This window comes from Xiphophorus couchianus, chromosome 14 (assembly GCF_001444195.1).
Source record: "Xiphophorus couchianus chromosome 14, X_couchianus-1.0, whole genome shotgun sequence".
Lineage (NCBI taxonomy): Eukaryota > Metazoa > Chordata > Actinopteri > Cyprinodontiformes > Poeciliidae > Xiphophorus > Xiphophorus couchianus.
The window spans coordinates 24,459,265-24,481,696 of NC_040241.1; the positions used below are offsets into that span (position 1 = coordinate 24,459,265).

The 22,432-nt window shown below is 38.8% G+C and overlaps 1 protein-coding gene across 1 annotated transcript; it reads left to right on the forward strand.

The window, feature by feature from the left end:
- The first annotated feature begins 122 nt into the window (after window positions 1-122).
- On the forward strand, window positions 123-19,398 carry ttc39b (tetratricopeptide repeat domain 39B). The gene is made up of 19 exons (XM_028038806.1): window positions 123-348; window positions 7,934-7,968; window positions 9,063-9,167; window positions 9,890-10,021; window positions 10,751-10,821; window positions 10,924-10,991; window positions 11,550-11,614; window positions 11,708-11,813; window positions 12,271-12,336; window positions 12,443-12,552; window positions 12,650-12,716; window positions 12,795-12,854; window positions 13,759-13,920; window positions 14,001-14,092; window positions 14,480-14,600; window positions 14,689-14,800; window positions 15,480-15,597; window positions 15,682-15,798; window positions 17,084-19,398. Exons 1-19 carry the CDS (start codon window positions 310-312, stop codon window positions 17,178-17,180), a joined length of 1,743 nt encoding a protein of 580 aa, XP_027894607.1. The 5' UTR covers window positions 123-309; the 3' UTR covers window positions 17,181-19,398.
- Window positions 19,399-22,432: the final 3,034 nt, after the last annotated feature.

Genomic DNA, 22,432 nt, shown 5'->3' on the forward strand with positions numbered 1-22,432 from the left:
CTCTCTCTCTCTCTCTCTCTCTCTCTCTCTCTCTCTCTCTCTCTCTTTTCTCTCACTCTCTCTTTCTCTGGGCGGAGAAGTGAAATGTGGGAGGCGTGTCCGTCTTGCACTTCACGGAAGAGCCTCAGAGTCCGAACCTCCGCGTCCGACAGGCGCAAGGACGAACCGGGATCCCCTGCCTCCGGACCCTGACGGACCCACCGCGGCCAGAGGACGGGTTCTGCCCGGGCGGCGCAGCGACATGCCAGCCAGACGCGCCTGAAGCCGCGCAGACAGCAGCGCAGCTCCGGGGGGAGAAACACGGGAGACATGGCCCACGTCGGCAACGGCGCGGCCGCCGAGGAGGAGGTGAGATCCCGCCGCTCTCACGTTTCAGCCGGTCCCTTCCCTCCGGAGGCTCCGGTTACATCCGGGCTGGTTTCTTCCTCTGCCGGTTAAATTCTCCCAAAACCCGTCCGGACCGGGATGTCACATCCTGTTCCTGACATAACCTTCACTCATCGTCTTCAGCTGCTGCTGCACATTTTCTATCAAATATGATCGTTCAAGTTTAAAATATGATGTAATAAACCAGGATGATTGAGAAAACGCTCCTCCTTCACCTCAGTTACGTAAACCTGGCCAGGTTGGTTTTAAACACCTTTTATTCTTCTGCACATAGAAAAACACACAGAAATCCTTCTACACTGTAAAACACTGAAATAGTTTCACACACTGTAAAAACACTGAAATAATGACAGATTCTCACTTGAGATTTTATCAAATTTCACTCGATTTAAATTAAGTTTGGATTAAAGGTGCATTGTTACAGATGTATAGTGCCCTTTGGTGTTAAAGATGACACATTACTCCTGGTTCAATTCCCTCCACTTATCAATGTTTCACTGACTGAATAGTACAAAAGTTTTATTGGATAATAATTGATTGTAAATGTTGCTGCTGAGTCACGTTTTGGTTGTTTCTGCTGTTATTTTAATGTTTTATCTTGAAGGTTTGAAGAAATCCTTGTCATCAACCTCTTACAAAATGGCTGCATGAATGCTAACAACGCATCCATTTAGAAGAAACACGATAAAGTCAGAATAATCCAGAGTTCTTCTGTAAATCCACATCCTGACATTTTTCTATTCAATTTGATAAATTAACTGATCTGATTCACTTTCTTCTCCTTCGTCAGAGTCAAGTTTCGCCACTTCCTCTTGACCTACTTACTATTTCATTGCCAACCACAAACAACTGCTCAGCTCTTGGTGGTTATATGTAACAGAAAGGCTGAAATGTTTCCTGTGTTGCTGTACGTTATAAACGGGAGTCGGAGCAGATCTCTGTTTCTGTGTCTCCATGTTTTAATGTGTAGTTGTGCTCCAGTCGCAGCCGCGGGTCTAAAATGGGAAAACCAGGAAAAACGACCCAGGAGGTTTTTCTTTTCCCAATGAACCCAGTTCAGACAAGAGCAGAGTCACTGACCACACTTAGCGATACACATGCAATCAGTTTAATTCATAAAAACTAAAATATGTCACAAAAATACTGTTCATAAAACTTCAACTCCACATAACCATAAAAGAAATGAAAACAAAAACAACAAGATTGAAGAATCAATAAAAAGTTCTTCAGAAAATCTCTGCCAGATGAAAAATCACATGAATTCACTGCAAAAACACCAAATCTTACCGTTTATGGTGCAAATATCACAGTTAAAATACGACAAAACTGACTTATAATTAACTTCTCATCAAGATGTAAGATGTTGCTGTAAGTCAATAACTCCTTAATATTGATTTTTAAAACAGTTCTGCTTCCACTGACAGATTATTTCACTGATAACATGGAAAATGTTTTGTTCTGACAAAACGCTGCACGTTTTACTTTTACTTGATTAAAGTTATTCTGAATATTTCATCTCCTGCTCGAGTGAAATTTCTGGATTTTCTGAAAGAAAATGTTTGAACCAAAAAGCCACCAGACTCAGTCAGACAGTTTCTGTTAAAGTTTCATCTGTTTTTTATTGAAAGAAAGAAACTGATTTGGAAAAGTTTATTTTGCCTGATTTGCCATTTTTTGTTACTAATATGAATTATTGTCATTTTCATTCTTAAAATACAAAAATTTCCACTTAACTTTATAATTTAGTCTGTCTGATGATATAATTTACATATTTAATGGCAGCAGCAGTAGTTGACTTTCTACCAAATACTGTTTTAGTAATCTTTTGGATAATTACTTTTACTGAGTAAAACATGTAGACGTTTCTCTGCTCTTACCAGAGTGTTTCATCTGCCCACCTCTATGAAACTGTTTGCTTTTGTGACGTTTTTGAAGAAATTTATTCATTTAATTTCTTACTTAATGGAAACATCAGGATCATCAGCAGAATGTGGACACAGATTTGTTTGTGTTTGTGGTGGAAACGTGTTTCTATCAGCCCAGGTTTTCATATTTGAGCATCGTTCCTCTTAAACGCTGCAGACTGACAGGAAGTCGTCGTCGTCGGCTCTGTGACGGTCCATGCAGCGTTCGGCGCATCCGGCCTCCCATCTTCAGACCACTTTAGGTTTTATTACAGCTTATTTGAGGCGGAGCAGCTCAGCTCCCTCGGCTGCGTCAGGACAGTTTCCTGTGCTTAATTTCTTCTTCTGTTGCTCATTTATTCCTGTTTCCACTGAGAGCTGCTGAAATTAATCAGCTCAGGTGAGCCGTTCACAGCCAGCCGGTTATTAAACTGATCCATCAGCAGCGTGTAATCAGCTTTCAGTGATAGTGACAGGTCCGGTGTGTGTGTGTGTGTGTGTGTGTGTGTGTGTGTGGGTGTGTGTGTGGGTGTGGGTATGTAAATACCGGACCTGATCCAGCCACCAGCTGTTTGCATCAGAACAACATGAGAACTCCTCCTTCATGCTGTTTTTCTGTTCGTTCTGTCAGAGAAACATCTCAAACCGACTGAAGGATTAAAGTTTAACTGGTTTTATCAAACTGTCTGGTTAAACTGGGGGTGTGCCAGTTTAAATCTGGTCTTTGTACATTAATTATTAACTAGAGGGAGTGTTTACTCTGACTTATCATATATGTCTGAATTAAAGGATAAGAGACAAAACACTGGTAGTTTGAGATTAAATGTTTCCTGTTGCTTGAAAAAATAGGCAGATATTTAAAATTGGGAGATTTTTAATATTTGTTTTTATTAAATCTGTACCAGCAATCTTTTTTTTTGTCAGGATTAATGTTAAAATCAGAATAAATATCAAGTAATGAGGCAAAATTTGAATTCAACTTATACTTTTAAGCTGAAAATAGAAAATCTAGTTTTAAATATAACCAAAACAAACTGAAAGCATCAAATCCTCCATAAGGCTATGAAGGTACATTCCTGCATATGAACAGTTTTAGTATTTTGTTCCATTTGGAAACTATTTTTGACAGACTGGAAATATTTTGATACGTTTTGCGGCTTTAACTGCAGAAAGTCTCTTATTGCTGCAGGTTTTATGGTTTTGTTAGTCTTGGATTATCTGGTGATCTTTCTTCAGGTTCAGATTCTGTATATTGGAATGAAGTTTATTTTATTTGCCTGTGAAATGTAATGAGAGTAAAAAGCCTCTCAGAAACAGAATGATATTTTTTCTCCAGCTCTAATCGGATCTCTGAAGCTTCATTCATGCTCGTCGGGTTTGAGAGGAACTCAGCTGATTCTGGTTGAGCTGAGGAATGTGAGACTAACTGAGTTTAGAGGAAGTGGGATAAAGGTTCTCGCTGCTGACGCTGCGCAGAAACACCATAAAAACACAAAGAGACCAATTAACCATGTGCACAAAACGCCGTTGATATGTTGTTCAAGTGTGCAGGGCCGTGACCTTTGACCCTCTGCAACCCAGGCTGGATGTAACTGTAACTACACAACTGACTTATAAATCTAAATAAATGACAGAAATATAACGAGGATGAATAATAATCTGTGTGGAAAACATGACTGCTCATAAAAATAGCAGAAAAACTTTGGTTCAAATTTATTGAAAACAATATTTTATGAATGCATATGTTGTTATTTTACAAAAATGTTTAAAAATGTTGGCATTCAGTGAAGCTCAGCCGTGTTTTTATGTGGATCCAATAGTTATAAGATTTCTAAAAATGACACATTTGGAGTTTGTAGAGATTTTCTGAGTAAACTTGTTGGTAGAAAAACTTTAGTTTTATGAAGCAGGATTATTAAATTCTGAACTAACATTAATTTGCTTTTTGAACTTTCAGGTTCTCTGGAATAGAAAAGCGATGTGACGTGTTTCTATCGACGTTTTATTCACAGTTTGACGTATCGCAGTAGAAAAGGTTGATGGAAATTACAAAATTCAAAATTATCTTCCTCAGTTTTACAAGAAGGTTTTTACTTTTGAGAAGTTTATTTGTTTTGTTTTTCTTGACTTTTCAGAAAAAGAGTCGATACAATAAAGAGAAAATGGAAACACGTTTTCTGAACAACTTCTGACTTGGCGAACGCTCCGGTCACCGATGGCTCTTTGCCTTACCAGAGACACGAAACATCCATAACGTCAACATCGGACGTTTTATTTCTGTCTGAGTCATTTTTACCTCTTATTGACAACTAAGAGAAAACTTTATTTTCAGCAGAGAGCTTTACATGATGAACGGTGGCAGAATTTGGTTTCTTTGATTTCCTCTGAGATGTTCGATTCTGTATCTTGAATTGTTTTGTTGGAGTTTTATTTGGTTTTCTGTCCGTGAAGAAAAGACTAAATATGTCTGCTGCAGTATTAGATGATTTTTAAGACAAAGTGTTTAATGGGTCAGTAAAGTCCCACCACACGAGGCAACGTTTTCTCTGGATGTGCAAAAAAGTTTATTGGTCTTTTGGCAAGAATGAAAAACTTTGTTGGGTTTCCTCTGGGCTTTTGAAGTCTTTGTTTCTGGTCCTTCCTGGTGGTTCCTGGCTGGTTTATATGCATGTGGCCGGTAATCGGACACAGCATGAAGGTCCTGACTAATTAATGAAAGGTGCAGCCGTTGCTGGAGAACCTTTCTGTCTCTGAAGTCTCCGTGTCTCTAAAGGTGCAGTGCCTGGTTTTCTTCTCTGGTCTTAGAAATGAACTAATATTTACCATCTTGCTTACTTGGTTAATATTTAATAGTTAGTGATCCAGTTGATGTTTAGACACTTTAAGAGGGATAGAAGCCATTTTATGTAAAGATGAAAGAATGTGTGAATTTACCGTTTCTTTACTTCTGTATAGTTAAAGTACTAAATTATTATTGTAATTAGAAATGTGTTGAAACCTGTTTGTCCCAGTCAGTCGTTGACTCAGTGCACCGTCATGCAGCTTCACCCACCTTGCATGATGTTGGTGGTCAGAGGAACTGATGGTGCTGATGCATGGCAGCTTCACTTTCTGTGAATGAATGAATGCATGAATTAATGAATTCATAACCTACTTTCTTACCTGCCAAACTACCTCATTACCAGCCTTTCCAGTTCTGTACCTCCCCACCTCGCTATTGACCCCCTGACCTAAAGAACTAGACCTACCTACTCCAACCTGGCAACCAACCTGTTGACATGGCAACCAACCCGTTGACCTGGCTACTTACCTCCTGATCTTGTTGCTTTCCCATTGAAAGGAAGCTAGCTACCTAGCTTGTCACCTGGACAGCTGGTTCCTGGCCCAGCTGCCTGGTTCCTGACCTGACTGTCAGCTCTGGACTCGGCCACCTCGCTCAGTAGCTGCCTACTTATCCATTGACTGGCTATCTGGCTTCCTACCTGCTTATCCTACTGGGATATCTAGTTAACTAGCTCTACTTGCTATTCTAGCTGTACCAACACCTAAGTCAGAGCCTCAGCCATCTCCTTCAGGTCATCAGCCTTCGGTTTGCAGAGACTTGTGCTGAGTTGTAACATGCTGGCTGATTCAACAACAGTTGCCTGTTTTCAGACGCTCACAGCAGGAGCTGCTGGTGCTGCTATGAGGAATACTGGAAACAGAGTCTGATGTCACAGACAGGAAGTGATGCGTCTCTGAAACCAGGTGTGGAAGCGACTGTTTGGATTCACAATGAATTATTATTAATGTTTCCTAAAAGTATTCTGAGGAGTGTGTGTGTGTGTAGGTGTGTGTGTGTGTGTTGTACTTGTTTTTAACCGTCAGTTCAACAAAATAAAGCTAATTGTAAAATGCGAAAGCACATTTAAAATGTAACTGAGCATATAAAACATATTTTATTTATTTCTCATCTGTTTTAATTTGCTTTGTAAAGCCAACATATTTTGTCTGCCAACCATTGACCAGGATAAGACAGAAAAGATAATTTCTGCTTTTATTTCATTATTTAACAACATTATTTAAATGTTTCTGTTATTTAGAAACATTTCTCAGGGCAGGATTTAGGTTGCTGTTGCTGGTTGCTGTTGCTGTACTTTGTTTTCTGGTTCTAAAGCTGTTTTGTGTCTCTAGCATGTTGGCTAACTCTGACTTACTCCAGCTAGCATGGAAAGCTACAGTTAGCTTGAATGCTACGTTTACACGTACATTCACTGTCTCCTCCTTCAGTCGGTTCACTGGGTCAATTACCAAATATGTTTCTTTTTATGTGTTTTTGATTTTTTAAATACGTTTGTAGAGATTTTTTATTTTTTAATCTATAGAGCTTTAACAGATTGATTTCCAGGTTGTCTTTAGACAGTTTTTTTTCTTTGGCTTTATCAAAATGTAAGTTTTATGTTTATTTCCATTTTTGCACCTTTTTAAAAGACGTCATTCTTTGTTAAATGTTTTCTGTTTCCTTGTTGTTTTTCAGAACTATGTGTTTAACTTTGACTGAGGTTTAGAAATGTCTGTAGTTGCTCACATTGTTTCTGCAGCTCCCTGCAGTTTGAGCTGTTTATCCACAGTGAACAGATTCATATTGAGTATTTTCCTCCATGCGCCTCAGGCTGTCTGGCTGAGTCTGGCTGTGCAGCGCGGCTGGTTGGACGTTGGAAGCTGGATGGCTGCAGCCTGCAGGCAGAGTTCCTCTTTATGAGGCTGCAGCTGGATGCGGTTATGTAAGGAGCTGTTGTACAGCTATTATTAGCCTGTTACTGAGGCTCTAAAGAAACACTGTGAGGTTTACTGTTGAAGCCGCACAAATATGCTTTGGGAAAATACAGACAGGTGGAGGTGGGCAGGATGGTTTTGTATTTAAAAATGAAATGCAGATTAGTTTTGAGCAAAAGGGAATTTTTTTGTGAAACGGCTTCCTCACTGAAAGTGAAAACTGAGATTTGAAATGTGAGACTCTGGTTTTCTGAGGACTTTGTGTACGAGCTTTTCTAAATTAGCATTTCAGCAGATCCTTTAGCGGTTTGTTTTCTGGACAAGGCCACGTCTCCAGCCTGCATACCCGTCACACCCAAACTGTTACAAAATGCTGCAAAGCAAAAGTTTTACTGCAGCCTCACAATGACGAGCCTTGAACTGATGACTCAACATGGAGAAATTCAGTTTATAAAGCTATCAGACGGACTATTCTAATGCTGGTAAATGCCATCCATCCATTGTGAAACCCAGAGGTCTTTAAAATGCGGCTCCGGATTCAGTGGAATCTCCAGCGCCCCCTACAGTGAGACAGGCCAAACCGCACATCGTAGAGATCTGAAATCTCTGCTAATCAAGAAAAAAAGTCTCTTGAAGTTGAGTCCTAAAATGTACAGGGAGGCGGCCATTTTGGATCAAATCATTATTTTTGGTCATTTTTGACATTTACACACCAGGAACAATGAAAAGTTATCAAAATGTAACGTGTTTCAACATTTCACCAAAATATGTTGTAGCAGAGGGTTTGGGCTGACCTGTGATGATCCTGTATCTAAAGTATCTAAAGTGTTTGATCCGGATTTATAACGAAGCAGAGCAGGTAGCTCACCTCTGTGTTTCTGTTTCAGGACTGCTTTGAGGATGCCTTCGATCGGATACCTTCGTAAGTACGCTCATGCTAACACCCGGTGATATTAGAGCTGAAAATGTGTCTCTTTGTCGTTATTTTCACTTCCTGTCAGTCTCCAGTTTCTCCTTCCGTCCCTCGTTTTGTCACTTTCAGTGTTTATTGGTCGATGTGCATTTGCTCTTATCATATCATGTGAGGACCAGAACTTGACTGATGAACTGGGCCACTTTAATAAAACTCTTGTAATTTTATTATTTCACTGTAAAGTTTTGAATTAAATGTAGGTTTACTCATATTGTTAGTACAAATAGTTATGTGCAGTACACATTTTTGCCTTCCACACATTTATAAAAGCGGTGTGTCTCAGTAGTGTTGACTGAGTTGTGCCCCCTAGTGGTCCTCCAGGTACTGCATGATGCCTACAGCAGTGAGAGCTTTTTCTGCTTTTATTATTAGCTAGTTTATAAAGCTCTGTACACACATCAACAGTTGTTTAATTTAAAATGATTTAATAGGCAAATAAATAAAGTAGATAACAGAAATCGATAGAAATCTGTGGATAATTTTATATTTCATGGTGCAGAAGAGGATTTTTGTTTGTGCCACAGTAACTCAAGTCTATTTTTCTTTAATTATGCTTCTAAATTACAAATAGACCATTACATTATGTACATTAAAATGTTATTAATGAACATTACACTTGTAGTAAAGATCATCTTCTTTTTTGGCATCTTTATATGAGTTAAAATCCACTTTCAGAATCTGTAAATAACTCAGAATGATCCGAGTCGACTTGTTCGTAGTTTCAACAGCATCAAACTTCTCATTAGAGACTAAAATATTAACGATATTGCTTTATTTCAGGGCTAATTTAAATCTTGGAGATATGTGACTGTTAACTGGGTTAACTGGTTTATGTTTTAGTGTTAGAAAATATATCCTAAAATGTTGCAGAACTAAAGAGCTGCTGCATCCTGGGTGCACAAAGACGCCAAGATCACAGATCTGACCCCAACTACTGTTAGAAAACAGAGGGTCATAAAATCTAACACTCAACTTGTGCTGTTGGTTTCATTTATCTCTGTGTGTGTGTGTGTGTGTGTGTGTGTACGCCTGTGTGTGTGCAGGGCTTGTCAGATGGACCTGCACACTGCCATCCAGGAGACTCAGTGCGCTCTCAACCTCGTCCTCAACAACAGGTTCTCTCAGGCTCTGGACCTGCTCCAGCCGTGGTGAGGCTCTTTTCCAGCTCAGATGTTTCAGATCATCAAACTCATGTTGATGTCAGAAAAACAACCTGAGTAAAAACTAAATACTAAAACATCTACTAAATGTTTTTCTAGGTGGGATTCCTGTGTGAAAATAAATTTTCTCTAAATCTAATTACTGGTTTCCAGCTGATGACCAACAATGAGTCTTTTATTGTGAAGGAATTTAAACACATTTTTCTTCTTCTTTGCTGAATTGTTTTAATTTGTTTTCAGGATTTAACTAGACACCCACCTTCCATAATTAGATAATTAAACTATTCAACGTCCTGTTGACTTCATTAAGTCATTTAGTTTTTCCTTGTTTTATTCCTTGTGTCTTTATTTTTTCATCTTTTTCAATCCCTCTATCATTTTATCCTAAATCTCTTATTTGTCCTTATTTCCTTTCCTTGTGTCCTTCCTAAATGATATTTTCCTTCCTTCTGTTCTTTGCCATCTATCTTTGATTTTTTTCTTCTTTGCTTCTTTGCACATTCCTCCATTCCTCCATTCCTTCCTTCCATCCTTCCATCCCTCCTTGTGTCCTGTCATCTCCTTTCTTTCCTCTCCTGGTTGGAATCAAACCAGTTCCTTACTGGTTCCTCCCCTCCATCAGAACTGGTTCTGTCCCAGAACCGGCTCCGGTCCCATTTGGGTCGCTGTGTGCTGGTTCTGTGGTCCTAACCGACCCGTTGTGTGTTCAGGTGGAAGCACAGCATGTACCACGCTCTGGGCTACAGCAGCATCCTGGTCATGCAGGCCACCATGACCTTTGACCAGAAGGACATCCAGACGGCCATGGAGACCATCAAGCAGGCGCTGCAGACCTGCCACCGGTAAGATGGCCGCCTTTAACCCGGCCGCCTCCAGGAACAAACGTCACATTTCACATCAAAAACACCAGAAATGTTTGTCAGTTTTAGCTGAACTCTGTTCTAAAGTCCTGAACTGGTTTCCAGCTGATGGGTTTGATGGTTCGGTGGAGTCCACCCAGTTTATCATGAACTACATCCAGTTCCTCTGACCCCAAAGACGTTTATGTCTCAAACTTTTTATGTCTCAAACTTTTTCACATCTTTGGTTACAAAACCAAACTTCACTGCATTTCATTTGATGGAACCAACCAACCAGTTGTACATATTTATGAAGCTAGGTGGCACCATTTTCACTCTACCTCAGTCCGACTGGTTGGAGGAAATCTGTGAATGTCAGTTTTCAAGTCTTCTCACAGGTTCTCACTTAGATTTAGACTTGGACTTTAACTAGGCCATTCTCATGCATGAAGATGCTCTGATTTAAACCATCCAATAATAATCTCCACCAGTGCTGGAAGTCTAGACTTCATGCTGTCAATACTCAGCAGGTTTTCTCCAGCATGATGCTGCCACCACCATGTTTCAGCCTCTGGACGATGCGTTCAGGGGACACTGGGTTGACTCCACCATACCGCTGAGTTTGTATGGAGATAAAAATGTTACATTTTGGTCTCATATGATCAGAAAACCTTCTTCATTGCAGTAGGAACTGTGAGGTCACCAAACCAAAGACTCTGAAATGTTTTCCAGGTTCAGAAAGAGAAACTCGGTGGTCGGTTCTCTGTCCAGCCTGATCAGCAAGCAGTCCAACTTACAGGAAGGTACCAACCTCATCACTGGGTTTAACTGGGAAACCACTGACTTTTACTGGGCAGTAGAACCAGAAAGCTGTAGAAAACCGTGGCCTGTCTTTGTGTTTGCAGAGGAAATGCATGCAGAGCTCTGCTACGCCGAGTGCCTTCTGCAGAAAGCAACGCTCACTTTCATCCAGGTCAGAGTCTCTGTTATTAAATCAGCTAAATATATTTGAATTATGTTCATCCCTCAATAAAATAATTGTATTTTTAACTAAAATAGGCTTGTTTTCTGTAACTGGCCTGTAAATATTAGATAATAGAAATAAGAAAAGGTTCTAAATGACAACATGTTACCCAGAAATAAACTCTCCTTCATGTAGGATGAAATTTTGTAAATTAAGTGGCTTTTTTGAAATTGTTTTTGTGGACGTTGTTTCTTTGTCTACTTTGCTTCATCACTTGTTCTGTGTAGCGTCTCTTAAAGTCACAATGTTTCTCGAAGTTTGTTTTCTATTGTGGTAAATTTTTATCTTGCCACTCTCAGAATGAAATCAGGTTTATATCTTTCTGTTTTGTTGTATTTCTAAATTTGCTCCAATGAATGTTGGGGAAGAAACAGAAATTACTGTTATTCATCCACCAGGTGTGAAGGTTCTGCCTACATTTAAATCTGACAGGAAAACCTACAATTTAATGGCTGTTTATGTAATTTTACTGTAAATAAACTCATTTTTTCTGTCCTTATTTTCCAGGATGAGAACATGATCAGTTTCATAAAAGGAGGAATCAAGATTCGAACAAGCTACCAAATCTACAAGTGAGTGATTAACGAACAGCTAAAGGCGCCTCCATCTGAGACATAATTTAAATAATAATTGATTATAATATCAGGCTTTGTGTTTCTCGTTAGGGACTGTCAGAACGTGCTGAACATCAGCCAGGACAAGGCGGAGCAGTTTAACTCCTTCAAACAGTTTGAGGGCGGAGTCAAGCTGGGCATCGGCTCTTTTAACCTGGTGGGTGAGGAAAATTCATTTAAACTGATGTGAAGGTTTTCTGAAGCATTTCTGTTTTTAAACACAGAAAAGCTCATATTTTGGATTCTGCTGCGTTTAGCGCTGTATCATCAGCATATCGGCAAACAATCCTAAAGTCTTACAGTAAAAACGATACAAAATAAATTACGATTAGGTGTACTTTCTTAATGAATTCCTTCAGATTGATTTCATTGTTTGTTTTCTCTCCTTCCTCAGTAGATTTTAAGGTTGTTGGAATTTATTGGGTTTTTAAACTCACACACATATACGGAGTCTTTTAAATGTTTACCCATTTTTTGGATTCTGCTGCGTTTAGCGCTGTATCATCAGCATATCGGCAAACATCCCCAAACTCTTACAAAGATACAAATTATACAAAGTAAATTATATTTAGCTACTTTGTTAATGAATCTTTGAATTTGATTCTTTGTTCCAGATGCTGTCTCTCCTTCCTCAGAAGATTTTAAGGTTGTTGGAGTTTATTGGCTTCTCAGGAAACAGGGTGAGTTTTCCTCCTCTTTTAAACCTCAGATATTTTATTAAAGACAGGAAACGAATGTCTCTGCTGTGAAGAGAGGTGTCCGTCTCACTGCCCGTTTCCCCTGCAGAGTTTTGGTTTGTCTCAGCTGAGGGAGGGAGCAGCCAGCCAAAGTTTGCGTTCGATAATCTGTGTGCTGACTCTGCTCTTCTATAACACTTACGTGTCTCTGATCCTGGGTAGGAAATTTCTACAAATCTTTATTTGTTTGACGTCGTAACCTGAATATTTCACTTCATCGGTTTATAGTTGCTTGTTTCTGTTTTTGATGTAAGGAACGGGGGGAGGGGAACCTGATGGAGGCTGAAGCTCTGCTGGAGCCGTACCAACAAAAATACCCCAAAGTAAGACGAATACTCTGTTCGATTACGTATTGATCGATTGGGATTTATCGATGGATTTACGGTTATTGTTTCTTTAAGGGCTCCATAATCCTCTTCTACTCCGCTCGCATCGCCACCCTACGAGGAAACTTTGAGAAGGTTTGTTCATGTAGACTCTCACAGAGCTGTGCAATGGAAACGTTTGTTTTTACAGCATTTTGATCCATTTATGGCAAAGTGATCTTAAAAACTGAAACTCAAAATATAACAGCATCGTTTTGGCTATAAATCTGTCACTACTCACAATCAGAGCCAAAAAATAAACCCAACCCAGTTTTAAAAAGTCGACCAATTGGGATCCATCACAATTTGAAATTTAAATTCAACATTTATTGATATTTATATGAAACAAACAGGAAAAAAAGACTCAATCGCAAAGATTATATTTTTTAAGCTGCTAGTTTGCAGTCTAACATAATCTGTTCATGTCTGGAAATTACTTGTTTATATCATGATACATTTTTCCCCATCACTGATTTAATATTATGACATTTATAAATCCGACCGTTTCAGCGCCGCCTGAACGGCCCGAATCTTTCCACCGAGAAAAATCTGATTTTTCTTCTCTTCCACCTGTGGAATTAAATTTGATACGGATCTGATAGTTTGCAAAATGTCTTCAGTCACATTTCATCCGACTTTTACGTCGTTGAAACAGAAACAGCTGCTTAGATTTGTAGCTATATATGTGTAAAATTTACTTAAGTTCCCAAAAAACACAAATTTCTACAAATGTTAAAATATTTACTTGATTTACCAATATAGCAAAAAAAGTTTCTCTCATTTTAAAATCATGTTTCTAAAGAAATATTGCTGCGCATCTATTTATTCTCTTATCATTTTTTCAAGATTTCAAGCTAAATATCCGCAGAACGTTTCAGATCATGTGTCTGATTCTCTCTGCTTGTTGTGTAACTTTTACCAGACATTAAAACTTTAAAGTCATTTGTTTAAAATGTTTGAAGCAGAGGCGTTTTGTTTAAAGACCCGCTCCGTTTTAAAGGCGCGGTCCAGGTTTGAGGAGTGCATCAGCAGCCAGCAGGAGTGGAAGCAGATCCACCACCTGTGTTACTGGGAGCTGATGTGGACTCACTCCTTCCAGCAGGAGTGGCAGCAGGCGTACCGATACGCTGACCTGCTGTGCAAAGAGAGCCGCTGGTCAAAGGTCAGCCCAGCTACGGATTCTCACAACGCGAACAAACTAAAATCCACAGCGGTTCATCTGTGTGTGTTTGTGGTTTTCAGGCGATCTATATGTACCAGAAAGCAGCGATTCTCAGCATGATGACGGAAGACGACGTGAGGAAGACTGGCGAAGACATCGTAGAAGTCTTTAGGTTGTTTTTATTCCACATCCATAAACCTTCATCATGTCCATCGTAACAAACAAAAAAACTCAAACATGCTGCAACGTTTTAATTGTCTCAGTTAACGAAGGTCAAACATGTTTGGAAGCAAACTTGAAAAGATTTTTCACCATGAAATCACTGTTTCTAAAGAAATAAATATTTGTTTTATGCTGTAGAAACTTTCAATGCATGGAAATATGGAAAATAAACTTAAAAACGTGAGTCAAAGCATTTAGAAAACTTCACTTTCAGTAAAAATGTCCGGCTGCAGTGGAGCTAAAAGTGTTTCTGTTAAAGTTTAGTTTATTTTTGCTGCAGGTTTGACCGTTCAGTGGTGGTTTCAGGCTCAGGGTGTAAAGGCGTTTCTGTGTGCAGGCAGGTGGAGGCGCTGAAACAGCGGCTGGCTGGGAAGTCCATCCCCATGGAGAAGTTTGCAGTGAGGAAATCCAGGCGCTACAAAGCTGCTCAGCCCGTCCCGCTGGTCGTTCCTGCTCTGGTCCGCCAGTCAAACATCGGCTCCACTTTAACTGGGAAATTATGGAAAAACTCAGTCAGAAAAGATGAATTTGTGTTTTTGTTTGTAGGAGATGATGTACGTCTGGAACGGCTTCACCATCGTAGGGAAGAGAGCCGACTACACCGAGTCTCTGCTGGTCACCATCGAGAAAGCTGAGCAGCAGCTTCGCAACGACACAAGTGAGCTCAACAATTCACTTGTGTTAGAAACGTCTAGTAATGAAACGATTATACATGGAAACAGGAAATACATCATGTTCTGTAGAAAGTGACAGAGACAAAAACATGGAGGCCAACAGGTGCAAACCTGATATAAACTACAAAACAGAAAAACGCTGCAGCTAAAAATGCTGTAGCTGAAAATGCTGCAGCTAAAAATGCTGCAGCTAAAAATGCTGCAGCTGAAAATGCTGCAGCTAAAAATGCTGCAGCTGAAAATGCTGCAGCTATGCCTGTTGCAATGAACAACACACCAATTGATCACATATTAAATTAAAATGAACTCAATAATTTCCTTTTGCATGGTTTATTATTTTTCTCTTTTCTTTCTTTCTACCAAAAACTGGATGATGACGTTTCCAGTCTGGTGTTTTGGTCTCAACTAACTTTTACAGTGAAATCAACTGAATAAAAGCGATAAAAGTGAATTATTATTATTATTATTATTATTATATTAAAGCAACTTTTGAAAAGCTTTACAGGAGTTAAAACACAAAAGTTGTTTTGAGGACTTGAGGAAGTTGAATTCAAACGGAGCTTCATCCAGCTTTACTTCAGAGTCTTTTTGAGCATGTTAGCATGCTAACATGCCAGCATGCTAACATGCTGGCATGCTAACAGTTTGTTTTCCGTCTCTCAGATCCGTCCGAGTTCCACCCAGACGACAGCAGCCTGGTCCAGATGTTGAAGGGTCTCTGCCTGAAACATCTGGGCAGGTTGCTTCAGGCTGAGCTCTGCTTCACGCAGGTCCTCTCCAGGTAACACACTCCACAGATCACCTGGCCTCTTCCTGCTGCTGTTTACTTCCTGCGGTTAAAGATCAGATCTGTGTCTGTTTGCAGCGAGAGTCGCATCAGGTACGACCACTACCTGATCCCGTTCTCCCTCTATGAGTTGGGTCTGCTGTACAAACAACAGGGCGACTTCGTTAAGGCCGCCACTTACATTGAAAAAGCCAAGTAAGTTCATCTTTAATTCAAGAGACATTAATTACGTTTAAAACCTGTTAACATGTTTTAAATTAACACAAGTTTTGCTCTAAGAAATCTTTGGTTTTGCCTTAAAAATCTTTCCATTACAAATGTGCACAAAATTTTGTCAGTGTTTCACTAATGTCATAAAAAAAAACAATTTCACAAATGCGATGTTTCCATTAAAAAATAAGAAACTCAATAAAAATCACATGTGAATAAGTTAATGATTCATTAAAACCTTGCCATCTTCCTCCAGCTACTTCCTGTCATCTTCTTTGTGGTTTTCGCCAGTGGCAACATCCGGTTCTTGATTATGTGACTCATGATGTGAAATAATGTTTCCATTACAGTTTTGTGAAATAAACCAATTTTGATACGGCCATAAAAACGGTCTCGTTTCTCTAGCAACAAGTTTTTCTTCTAGAAATCTGTGTTTCTATTAAGCAAATTTATTTTTGAAATGTCAAATGTTTTGCTCAAATGTTTTCATAAGATAAAATCTTTCATCCTAGGATGTTTTCACACCTGGTGGTCCAGTCAAACCCCGGTTCTCTTTCTCACTGCACTGAGACAAGCAATCAAAACTAAAACGTGTTCCCCTCCTCACCTGTGGGGGCGCTGCACCAAGAACTACTGGAGGAAACATCTCTAAACCCTAGAAGAAGACACTGACCGCAACCTCCTTCTTCACAAAATCTAAACAGTGTCGGTGTCAGATTTGATCAGTTGGAGGATTTATCTTTAGATAATACGAGCCGTTTCTCCCGCTGGCGCTAGATTCACTAACGTTTGTTTCAGTTGCATTTACCCAGAATGCCATGCACTGTAGTCCACTTCTGGTCTATTTGGTGTTCACATATGCATTTGAACTGCACCAGAATTCACTTCAACCAAACCAAGACCCGGGTTTGTAGGCGGACCAGAGTTTGATTCTGCGTTCACACCTCACCTATCAAACCGGATCTTATAGACAACCGACCCGGAGTTTGATCAGAGCGGACTGAATTCGTGAACGCAGCCCTGGATCGTCTTTGCTCTGACGTAAAACCACACACCTCTGCAGCTTCTCTTTTTCATGTTGCAGGTGTGTCCTGTAGTAAACTGCTTTGCAGAACTGATTCACTGCTGTAACCATCAAAAACTCAGATATAAAAGTTGTTCATCTGAACTTTGACCTGAAAGAGTCACTGTGCGAAGTAGCAGCTTTTAATGTGTATTTATGATTCCAGAATCGGTTTATTTGCACTGACTGATGTTTGTTCTCCGTCAGGACGAACTACAAGGATTACTCCATGGAGTCCAGGCTTCACTTCAGGATCCACGCGGCGCTCAGCAGCCTGAAAGGCTCGCCTGTCAGCACGCCGTGACCTCAGCGGGAAAACCTCCGGTTCTCTTCACGCTTCAGCATTCACACTAACACAGATCGCTTTCAGCTCCATAAACCTGACGGAGCTGCAGCTTCAGGTTCCAGGCAGAGCTTTCCCATTGTCCGTTTATTCAGAAGTTAATGATCCATTAAGGAAGTCAGATTGGATTTGTTCACAAACGGTTCTGCTGCATCTTTCATCACCAAAAAGCACAAAGTAAAAACCAAACTTATTATTCCAAAAAAGAGCAAAACTTCTGGAAAAAAATGACAAATAGGATTTTAACTGCCTGTCTTTGGCTTTATTTTACTTAAATTATTATGTTAAAACAGAAATTATGACCCTACACTACAATAAATAATAATAAAATGTGTATTTTTAGGATAAACTGCTAAATTACAGTACAAATAGTGAAACCCTAAAGTATGCAGTCAGTCTAAGAGGAGAAACGCGTCGCGCTACGCAGTCACAGCCTTTTCACCAGCGGTGGCCTAAACAAAGCAGCTGAATTCACTCATTCCAAGCTCACACACACACAAGCTGTTTTGCACATCTGAAGGAGATTACACACACAAACGGCGGAAATTGCACATTTTTAGCAGCAATAGAGGATTTTTTTGTTGTTGTTATTGGATGATTTGTCAGGTTTTTGTTGGGTTCATGCTGAGAAGCCGAAGGTTTTAATTTATTGTTGAGTTTCTCAAACACAGAGCAGCTTTTGATTCAGTCGAGGTTTCTGCACCATTAGTTAGCTTAGCATTTAGCTACCAGTTTTGCCACATTTTAACAACTTTTTCCCTTAAATATCGACCCTGTGGGGTCCCACAGGGTCCGGCACTCGGACCATTTCTAGTATCGGTTCCTTTAAATGAAATGAAAACCCAAACGGTGCTGTTCTCCAGAAACGGCAGACGACTTTCAGAAAAGGCAAACAACTAATTTTATTCATAGTCTAAAATTATTAAACTGTAACAAAAACACAGTGTTTTGTTGTTGAAGATGAAGGAAACTCAACATCATCATCTTCATTAGTTCAGCAAAACACGTCAGCATTTACATTAATGTTGTGATTAAACATGGAGTTCCACAAGGTTGTGTACTTGGTACGCTATGTTTTAAATGTACTTTTTTAGGTTGGATAAATATTTTCACTTCTGTTATAACTTAATTACAGAACATTACAGTTCCCCAGACAAGCTAACCAACTTGTCTTGTTATGACATGCTTTAAGTAAGAAACGAAGGAGCCATGAAGAGTCGATGGCGGTTAGTAACAGATGAGAAATGAGAAATAAAAAGCATCTGAGTGTTACAATGGCTCGGTACCAGAACGTCTGTCGTTCAGCTTTACATGGTACAATCAATGTACTCTTTGATTAGCACATTGAAAATACTAATAATAATAGGAAGTTTGACTGCTAACGAGATTAAAACATTATATTTTCACTGAAAAAAAAACTCAGAGGCATTTTAGGAAACATTTTTAGAACAAACCTCCTGATTTTAAATTATGAAGCAGCAGGATGTGGATTCTTTATCACTTCAGAGAGATTATTTTATTTTATTCATTTATTTGCAGCTCTGTCTCTGAGAAATAATAACCGTCACTCGCATGGCTGCTCAGCCCTCGAAGGATTGAAGCTTTAATTTTATTTTATGTTTGTAAAGTTTTGAACAAATTGCCTTTTTGTTTTCTGTTTTGTTGCTTTATAGCCTGAAATATGCTGTAAATCCTACAGACATTTAGATCAAAAGTACATTTATAAGAATATGGAGAGCGACTTTATAGTGTATCGTAAATGTAAGCACAATCTATTTTCTCCAAAACATGGATCAAAAATAATAATTCTTTATATTTTAGTTCAATGACATTCTGAGGGAGGAAAAGCCTTGAGAGGTTTTGGATTAATAGAAATGATGAAAATGTATTTTTTGTTATTTTCTGTGAGCTTGAAGTCGTTTCTGCTTCCATTGAACCATCAGAGCCTCTGAATGTTTCTGTCGTCTCAACAACTTGATGCTTCAAGTGCAGAAAACTTTGCTCGTAGTGATTCTGGAGGATTCGTGGCAACGAACAGAGTCTGAGAGAGAAATGCTCCTGGAAACAGGAGAGGTCAAAGGGCAAACTCCACTTCTTTTATTTTGAGGTTTTAATTTGGTTGTGATAAAACCGATGGGATATTATTTATTTTTTTAACAAATAGAAGTTTTTCATTGACTGTCTGGTTGTCTTGATTTATTATGATTTAGAATAAATGGTGTAAAAATTAATGTTGTTTTGTAACAAAATACTGAATAACAGGATTTCTGTGGTTAAATGAAATCATTTATGGCTTATGGAGAAAATTATGAAGTTAAGATTTTGACTGATAAAGCAAAGTTTTGACAAAATTTATTTTAAATGATCAGGCAGGAAGTGAAATGAAGCCTAAATAACTAAATAATAAAACAATCAAGTAAAAATTGTTCAAAATGAGAAATTAAAGCTGCAGTGTTAGAAAATTATATATTTTTAAATATTTGTTGAAACTGTTTCCATGTTGTGACAGATAATCGGTTAAAAATAAATATATTAATCTCCCCTGGCTTAGGAGGCGGGTCTTAGTGCTGTTAATCATCCTCTGTGTGATGCTGCTCATCCGCCTCTCTCAATGCTAGTTAGCCTAGCCACCGATGACAACAGATAAACAGTTTTCCTGTAACACTAAGCAGTTTCTTTGCCACCAGCACATTTAACAGCGAGTTCATGAGAATGATTGACAGCGCTAAGCCCCGCCTCCTCGCTCTGATTGGCTACTTTTGGTGCATTTCTTCAGATAGCTGCTCAGAGGAGATCAACATTTTCACAGATGATCTCTCTCATAACAAACATTAAAAAGATCATCTTAATAAAAATGACGTACTACAGCTTTAAATGTTTTTGCAGTGACTCGTTTCGTTGCCACGACCTTTGACTCCTGTAAGTGTCTCTCGGTGTTTTGTCCAGGTGATGAACGTCGGTGCCTCTGTGTGTGTCTGGTCTCCATTTCCAGGATGTTGCATGTTATTTAATATAATCTTTGGTTTTTATTGTCCTGTTGAGATCAAAGCCTTTTACTCTGGTGATCATTTGGTGCAATAAAGTGGAAACAGGAATGTTGTTCAGTTCGTGTGTGTTGGTGTTTTTATTTTACTTTCTTTCGTTTGTTTGTGTCGTTTTCAGAGTTTGAATTAGAGCAACAGTAGAAACATTTATCTGAAAACAAAAACAATAAATGTTGGCACCAGAATTATCTTCCAATACAAACCAAACAATTTCAGGTTAAAGATTCGATCATTTGGGACAAAATCTAGATTTTAAAAAAAGATTTTGAAAGATAATAAATTAAATTTCTCTTTTTTGCAGCTCTGATAATCAAACTCATTTGATCTCGTTTGCAGCAACAATCCATCGTAGTTTCAGGAACTTTCCGTTAGCTGAACGTCTGCGGAGCGACGCGGCTCCGTCCTCACAGAGCGAATCGTTTTGAACTCACGGCTTGTTTTAACCGGGGTTCTGTGGAGAGGTTGTGAGCCGTCACTATCCTACAGTGCCTTTACTTTGGAAGAACCTCGGTTCTGGTGTTTTGTTGAGAACTGACCCGTTTCCATCCGTCATCGAAGGCCGTAGTATCAAGATGGCCGCCGCCCTGCGCTCCTCGTCCACCCATGGTCGCCGCCATTTTTTTTGTCTTCGGTTTAACGAGACGCAGGGCAACGTCACGGTGCAGATGAAACCAGATTTGACGTTCAGGAGGAAAATTCACATTTTTAAAATAACTTTCATGAACCAGATCAGACTCCAAACCACGGCAGCAAACTTTGTCACAAAATGTAACTTTTTTAGTTTCCTCTGGTGACTTTTTTCCAAAAATGCAACTAGCGACAAATTTAGCATCTTTTTATTTTTATATTATTGGAGACTTTAGCAAGACGTGAAATGACCAATCACTGCATCTAGCAACAAGTGGCGGATGTAGTCAGTCTGATATCAAACCCATAAATATGAATTTTAATGTTTTTTTCTCAGAAAATGTTGCATCTAAATAAATTCCTGGCTTTGATTCCCAGTCAGTCATGGATTCATCTTCTCACTTTGATATCATATAAAACTTATTTATTTAGTGTAGGTTCAGTATTTACATTATGAAATTATTTCATAAAGTTTGTTTTTTAATCACTTTTGAACTGAATTTGTTCTAAAGCTTGAATCACATAAGACCAAATATGCAAATTAGGCGATGACATCATCTAGCGACTTGTAAGATGGTTTGTTTCACTGACGCATAATTTATGTCATAATTTCATAATTATAATTTTTAGCCATTGTTTACGTCCAGATTCTGTCTGGCTGCAGAATTATGACGACATTTTTCACGTCTGCGACGTAAAAGTCGGAAAAAATGCGATAAAATCCGTTCAGATTAAACGATTTGAAAACCGTCGGCAGTAATGTTTTAGAAATGAGATTCAGAAAGTTCCTTTGTCTCGTCTTGCTCATGCAGCGATCTCCTGTGGGTAAGCTACTGCCTGCTGACACGGGCTCCGCAGAACCCCGCTTTAAAAGCCGAACTCCTCCTTTTAGGAAACGTTAAACTAAGTCTCAGGTTTTCTGCTCTTCCAGACTCTTGAACATTTGGAGAAACTTTGCTGTGATTTTGTTTTAACTGTCTGAGTTAAAAAATGTCAGATTCATCGAGTCGTCAGAGAAACACGAAACGTTTCGACGTCGGGGACAGAAACGTTCTGCGTTTTAGGAAACGTTATGCAAAAACTACCAAAGTAAATTAATGAAGCTTTAAACTAATTAATTAAAGGTTCCTGTCGTTATTTATGTGTTTTGTCTCACTACAGTAAATGTTTTGTGTAAATAAGAGATTAATTTTATGTTCTGATATATTTAACAACATTATATACAGTATGTGCTACAAGCCATAAATTGTACTTGTTGCTTCTAGATCTTAAACAAAATGCTTCCTTCTTTCCTTCATGTTTATGTTTTATTATTAGTTAAAATAATTTAGTTTTCCTCCCATTTTTTAGAAAACTCTTCATTTTACCTGTAAATTTAAACAACTTTAGAGATTTATCTTAATATTTTTGCATGATTTTGAACTAATTGCTTTGTTTTTTAACCTAAAAATCATCTATTTTCCAGTTAAATTGATGTTTAAAGTTTTCTGAGGTAATTATTGAGAAAATGTTTATTTTTATCTTTTATTTCTAAGCTGAGCC

Coding starts and splice junctions, on each gene's coding strand:
- ttc39b (XM_028038806.1), top strand. CDS start 310: ATGGCCCACGTCGGCAACGGCGCGGCCGCCGAGGAGGAG. Junction 349..7,933: donor GCGCGGCCGCCGAGGAGGAG/GTGAGATCCCGC, acceptor TTTCTGTTTCAG/GACTGCTTTGAGGATGCCTT. Junction 15,799..17,083: donor ACTTACATTGAAAAAGCCAA/GTAAGTTCATCT, acceptor GTTCTCCGTCAG/GACGAACTACAAGGATTACT.